The sequence below is a fragment of the Capricornis sumatraensis genome, chromosome 13, assembly GCF_032405125.1.
Source record: "Capricornis sumatraensis isolate serow.1 chromosome 13, serow.2, whole genome shotgun sequence".
NCBI classification, from domain to species: domain Eukaryota; kingdom Metazoa; phylum Chordata; class Mammalia; order Artiodactyla; family Bovidae; genus Capricornis; species Capricornis sumatraensis.
Genome location: NC_091081.1, coordinates 57,550,933 through 57,557,044, shown reverse-complemented (window position 1 = coordinate 57,557,044; position 6,112 = coordinate 57,550,933). Strand labels below are relative to the sequence as shown.

The following is a 6,112-nucleotide window of genomic DNA, read 5'->3' as shown; positions in this document are numbered from 1 at the left end:
CTATTCTGAGATTCCATTTTCTGTATATTTCAATATGCTGTCTTCTTTTAGCCAATATTAAAACCATCCAATTGGAGCTAACTATGGACTTTTCAGACTGAAAGACCATGTGAATTTTACAGTAAAACCAAAATTTTTTAATAATGTGACCTGATATTAACAGCACAGCAGAATAGGAATAAATTTGTTATGTGCTTGTGGAAAAACAGGAAATCAAAAAAGATAAATAAAGCACTAATTATCTGAAAACTATAATCTAATTATACTTAAACCCTATGAAATAAAATATTATTACCATCACTTTATAAGTGAAAACTTAAGAATATGACTCCTACTTGTGACTTCCCTAAATTTTGTGAATGGCAGTTCCAAGAATACAACCCAGGTTACCCAACTAGAACCCAGTCTAGCAATTTAGCCCCTCCATGAATGAGTCTCCACTCTGCTGGACATGAAGCTGGTGGTGGTGGTGGCTCTTAGGACCTCTAGAGGATTCAAAAATCCCCAACTGGTTTTCCCAGCTCTCTCGCCCTGCAAGCCACGAGAGCTCATGGCCTGGGCCGCAGGCCACCTTGGGTGAGGTCCCAGCTTCTCATCCCTACCCTTCCCCATCCACCACACCTTTCCAGCCATTAGTGGTAGATATAATTGGAGGTTTAGGTCTTGAAAGATTTCACTGTGGCTTCCCACATATTTTGGACTTTTAAAATCATCCACAGGGGAAGAAAAAATTGGGGACCAAGTTACCTTTAATACACATGCGGCTATTAACATAACTTGGAATGTTCCTTCTTTAAATAGGAACTTTTAAGGCCTCTTCTCTTTGAGGAATGCTTGGAAAGAACATTAAATAACAATGATGAAAATTCTTCCTCAGCTTCAGAGGCCCCCATCGCTGGCTGGCCATTCACACTGTTGACATGCAACTACACTGTACAACATGTGGATTGCTTAACAAGATAATTGTGCACAGATGATGTGGTTTGTGCTGAAGTTAAAGTAGTTATTTTTTTCTTGGCTCTTTTTCAACAGAATAAAATGAAACTTGAAAAAAATGAGGCCTGTTTAAACAGGCTATTTTCAAATTATAATCTATAATCTTTTGAAAGCTTGCTTTTGCATCTTAAACAGATAGGTTAATCTTCAACCTATACAAGAAATAATCAACGGCTAAAATGAATCTGCTCATGGTAACACCAGCATCCAACAATGTGACATTACAATAGGAAAAAATGGCATAGCCCTGGAATCATTCTCTTTCCATAAAACAGAAACTGGAGTTATTAACAAATAAGCAGCTAAACTATATATTCTAAAAGGAAGCACGGTTAATTACCTGACTCCTTAGTGAAGCTAGATAGCAATATTAGGAAAGGGACATATGTTTAGATTTTGTTGGCCATATTTGACATCTGCATAGGAGCACAGGGAATAAAACTTGCTCCTGCCTTGATCTAATCTAACTCTATTAGGCTCCAGGCTCCTAGGGTAATAAGAAGTAACAATCACTATTCATAGGTGTGTGGAGAGTCACTAAAATATATTATTTACTGACACTCAGTTTACAACCAAATACAATGGTATACAGTGTTCTTGTTACATAACTGGATTTTTTTTATACTGCCAGACAAACCAAGACCAATTCACATTCAAAGATTATAGGTTTTAGTATAAGAAAAATCACTCATTTTTCAAAAACCCATGACTGTGTTTAAAACTCCCCAAGTAAACCCCAAGCTTCATGCTGGTCTCTCCTGTAAGGTTTTCCTGTCTTCACACCCCTTTTTACATCCCAACACCCAGGGCTTCTACCTACCCAGCACAGAATCAGTTGTCCTGACATAACAACAGACCGATTTTTTCTGTAAGTGTTGATGCCCAATCATCCCTTTTCCCTCTCTATGGCCACAACACTAAAACTGCTACATAGTAAGAGAACACAAAGAAAGAGTGTGGAAATCTCTCCCATAAAACTGCATCCATACTCAGACCCCTGGCTTTATTCTCTTTCTACTCTGGCCATGGGCACCCACGTTATTTCATGTGACAAGTGATCAATTTCCTACATCCCCAACATATGGAATTCAGAGATTTCCAGGTATGCGTCTGCTTCTTGGGGATTTCAAGCAGTTAAAGAAAATGAACCCCTCTTGTGCCCTCTGAAGAGTTTCAAAGGCAGACAGCCTCTAAAACTAAAAATCATTACCAAAAAATAAAAAGGAAACCTTTTCGAATTTTTCAGGAATCCCTGCTATTAGCCTTTCTTTTCTCAGCTATCTCCTACAAAGGATTTACGTCAGTGGGTAGAACAGGCACAGCCATCAGAAACAGAAATGAGTGGTATTTTTTAAAAAGTAGTATAAAAATAATAATAAAATCACTGCCGATGTGTTTTTATATGATATAAATCAGGAGTGATGCGAAGAGGCAAGGGGGGAAAAATCCTATTTGGTGGCTGGAAATACTGAGCCCTTTTTTTTTTTTTTTTTTTTTTTTTTGGTGAGCTGGAGTGTGCCAGCTTTTTCAGACGGGAGGAATGCTGAGTGTCAAGGGGTCAGGATCAATCCGGTGTGAGTTGATGAGGCAGGAAGGTGGGGAGGAATGCGAGGAATGTCCCTGTTTGTGTAGGACTCCATTCAGCTCATTGGCGAGCCGGGGCCGCCCGGAGAGTATAAAAGCCTCGGGCCGCCCGCCCCGGCCTCACACAACAACTCTTCCCCGCTGAGAGGAGGCAGCCAGTGCGACTCCCACCGCCGGCGACCCACCTCCTCCAGTCCGACGGCAGCCGCCCCGGCCGACAGCTCCCGAGACCGCAGCCCGGCGCGCCCCTACCCCCGCCTCCGGCCCAAACCCGCGCCGCCCGCCCGGCCAGCCGCCTCTCGCCGCCCGCCGCCCGCCGGCTGCAGCGCCCCGACCATGTCAGCCACCGGCCTGAGCCCGGTCCGCTGCGCCTTCGTGCTCCTGCTCGCCCTCTGCAGCCGGGTAAGCACCGGAGACCCCGCAGCGGCCGGCGCCGGGGGGAGGGACGTGGATGGCGGGAAGAGGGCCAGGCGGCGCCGAGGGGCGTGCGTCGCCTGACCGCCGCCTCCCTCCGCAGTCCGCCTCCGGCCAGGACTGCAGCGCCCCGTGCCAGTGCCCTGCCGGCCCGGCGCCGCGCTGCCCCGCCGGCGTCAGCTTGGTGCTGGACGGCTGCGGCTGCTGCCGAGTGTGCGCCAAGCAGCTGAGCGAGTTGTGTACCGAGCGCGACCCCTGCGATCCGCACAAGGGCCTCTTCTGCGACTTCGGCTCCCCGGCCAACCGCAAGATCGGCGTATGCACCGGTAAGACCCGCAGCCCCCGCCCCCACCCCACCTCCCCGGGCCCCTCGCCCCCGACCCCAACACTGGGGTCCCGGAGTGGGGGACAGTCGATGACCTCGTCCCTCACACCCACCTTCCCGCTAACGGAAAATAACGCCGCTCGAATTGGGTCCCTTCCTCCCCTTCGGCTGTTTCCAGCCTTCCCCCTGGAGCCCAGCTTCCAGCTCCCATCCCCGATGCGCTTCCTGTTGGAGCCTCCAGAATGACGCTTGAGCCCTGCATCCCCCGCTTTTCCCTTCCTCTCCTTCAGCTAAAGATGGTGCCCCCTGCGTCTTCGGAGGAACTGTGTACCGGAGCGGAGAGTCTTTTCAGAGCAGCTGCAAATACCAGTGCACGTGTCTGGACGGGTCGGTGGGCTGCGTGCCCCTATGCAGCGTGGACATCCGCCTGCCCAGCCCCGACTGCCCCTTCCCGCGGAGGGTCAAGCTGCCCGGGAAATGCTGCGAGGAGTGGGTGTGTGATGAGCCCAAGGAGCACACCGTGGTCGGCCCTGCCCTCGCAGGTGAGCTGAGCCTCCTGCGTGATTCTCCCCCAGGGGCCGAGTCCTGACTTGGCCGAGGGCAGGGGGAAGTGTCTTAGCCTAGTGTCTCACCTTGTGTTTGTGTGTTCTGCTCTCATAGCTTACCGGCCGGAAGACACGTTTGGCCCAGACCCAACCATGATCCGAGCCAACTGCCTGGTCCAGACCACAGAGTGGAGTGCCTGTTCCAAGACCTGCGGAATGGGCATCTCCACCCGGGTTACCAATGACAACGCCTTCTGCAGGCTGGAGAAGCAGAGCCGCCTCTGCATGGTCAGGCCTTGCGAAGCTGACCTGGAGGAGAATATTAAGGTATGGTGTTCTGTTTCTGTTGACTCCTGGTCATGGAACAAGAGTGGACTGGCCTACAGCTAGGTCTCTTGTCACCCCTGTTACAGAGGCCTGTTATCTCCAAAAATACCATTGAGCTGTTTTACTGGGATGAGACCTTCCCTAATAGAAACCACCAGTTTTCTACTAGGAAATCCTCCACAGCCCTGTTTCATTCAAGACACCCCCAAAGATGCCATGTCTATTTTTGGAAAACTGGCAAATGAGACTCAAACTTTCCCTCCTCAAAATATAAACAGAAGTTAGATGCCCGGGAGACTAGAACACACAGAGGTTGAAGAAACCCACACCCCTTGCAGAGTCATTGATTTTTCTCTCCTCCCTTGTCTTCCTCAGAAAGGCAAAAAGTGCATCCGGACCCCCAAAATCTCCAAGCCTATCAAGTTTGAGCTCTCTGGCTGCACCAGCATGAAGACATACCGAGCTAAATTCTGCGGAGTGTGCACAGACGGTCGATGCTGCACCCCTCACAGAACCACCACCCTTCCTGTGGAGTTCAAGTGTCCTGATGGGGAAGTCATGAAGAAGAGCATGATGTTCATCAAGACCTGTGCCTGCCATTACAACTGCCCCGGAGACAATGACATCTTCGAGTCACTGTACTACAGGAAGATGTATGGAGACATGGCCTAAAGCCAGAGACAGTGAGACATGTGAACATTTTAGGCTGTCACTTGAATTGATTCACATCTCATTTTTGTGTACACGTGATTTCAGTGGCACAAGTTATCTAAATCTGTGCTTCTAACTGGGGAAAAGAAAAATTCCCACCAAATTCAAAATACTGTGCCATGTGATATTCAAACAAATAGTCCATCAACCCCAGACACTGGTTTGAAGAAATTGAGACTTGACCATAGGACTATATTAGTGCACAGTGCCAGCATGTATGCTAGGAGCAGTGGGAGGAGGCCAGTAGAAAGTCTTGTCATCTTTAGGGGTAGTGATGTGACTGCTATTTGGAATGTCACTGAAAAGAAAAACTTTAGCATGCTCACTGACCTGCCTATAGCTCCAGCGACAGCTCGGATGTGCATTCTCCAGCCATCATGAGGCTGAGTCAAGTTCGTCTTTAAGTCAGGACAGCAGATTCAGCTATGACATTTCTGATTCGATGACATTGTTCAGGAATCAGAATTCTGTCTATTAGACTGGACAGCTTGTGGCAAGCTAATTTGCCTGTAACAAGCCAGATTTTTTTTTATTGATACTGTAAATATTGTGTGTATATATATATATTTGTACAGTTATCTAAGTTAATTTAAAGTTGTTTGTGCCTTTTTATGTTTCTAATGCTTTGATATTTCAAGTGTTAGCCTCAATTCTGAACACCATAGGTAGGACGGAAAGCTTGTCTGATAATTCAAAGCATGAAATGGATATTCAAATAGAAATTCTGTGCAGTTGGAGCAACAGTCCATCCAAACAGGTTGTTTGCTGAAGATGAGGCAGTGATGTCCTTCAAAGTCTGAGCTGTAGGTTGGAAACGTGGTAGCCTCACTTTTAACGAACAAATGACCTTTATTAAAAACGAGTGGCTCTGTATAGCTGATTGGTTTTTCCACCTGGAAGCATTTGTCTCTACTTTGACTATGACTGTTTTTTTGGACAGTTTATTTGTTGAGAGTGTGACCAAAAGTTACATGTTTGCACCTTTCTAGTTGAAAATAAAGTATATATTTTTTTTATAAAGGGCTTGGTTTTTCATTTATTAAACGGGAAGTTTTTGTCTTAAAACTGTGCACTTATAATTTTCTAAATATCTTTTTCTCATCTATCCTTATCAATTGGTTGATCCCTTCAATAGAATTTTTACATAAACATATTTCACAATGAATCAGGTGTCACAAATTTACAGGCATACACACTGTTGAGCACATAG

At 46.8% G+C, this 6,112-nt stretch overlaps 1 protein-coding gene across 1 annotated transcript; it reads left to right on the top strand.

Moving 5' to 3' along the window:
- Positions 1-2,910: 2,910 nt before the first annotated feature.
- Positions 2,911-5,875, top strand: CCN2 (cellular communication network factor 2). Its single transcript, XM_068985053.1, has 5 exons — positions 2,911-2,982; positions 3,098-3,320; positions 3,610-3,861; positions 3,980-4,191; positions 4,567-5,875. Exons 1-5 carry the CDS (start codon positions 2,917-2,919, stop codon positions 4,861-4,863), a joined length of 1,050 nt encoding a protein of 349 aa, XP_068841154.1. The 5' UTR covers positions 2,911-2,916; the 3' UTR covers positions 4,864-5,875.
- The last annotated feature ends 237 nt before the right edge of the window (positions 5,876-6,112 follow it).

Bases quoted from the DNA above. Each gene is read 5' to 3' on its own strand.
- CCN2 (XM_068985053.1), top strand. From the start codon at position 2,917: ATGTCAGCCACCGGCCTGAGCCCGGTCCGCTGCGCCTTCGTGCTCCTG. The intron at 2,983-3,097 runs GTAAGCACCGGA...CTCCCTCCGCAG, and splicing joins TGCTCGCCCTCTGCAGCCGG to TCCGCCTCCGGCCAGGACTG. The intron at 3,862-3,979 runs GTGAGCTGAGCC...CTGCTCTCATAG, and splicing joins GGTCGGCCCTGCCCTCGCAG to CTTACCGGCCGGAAGACACG.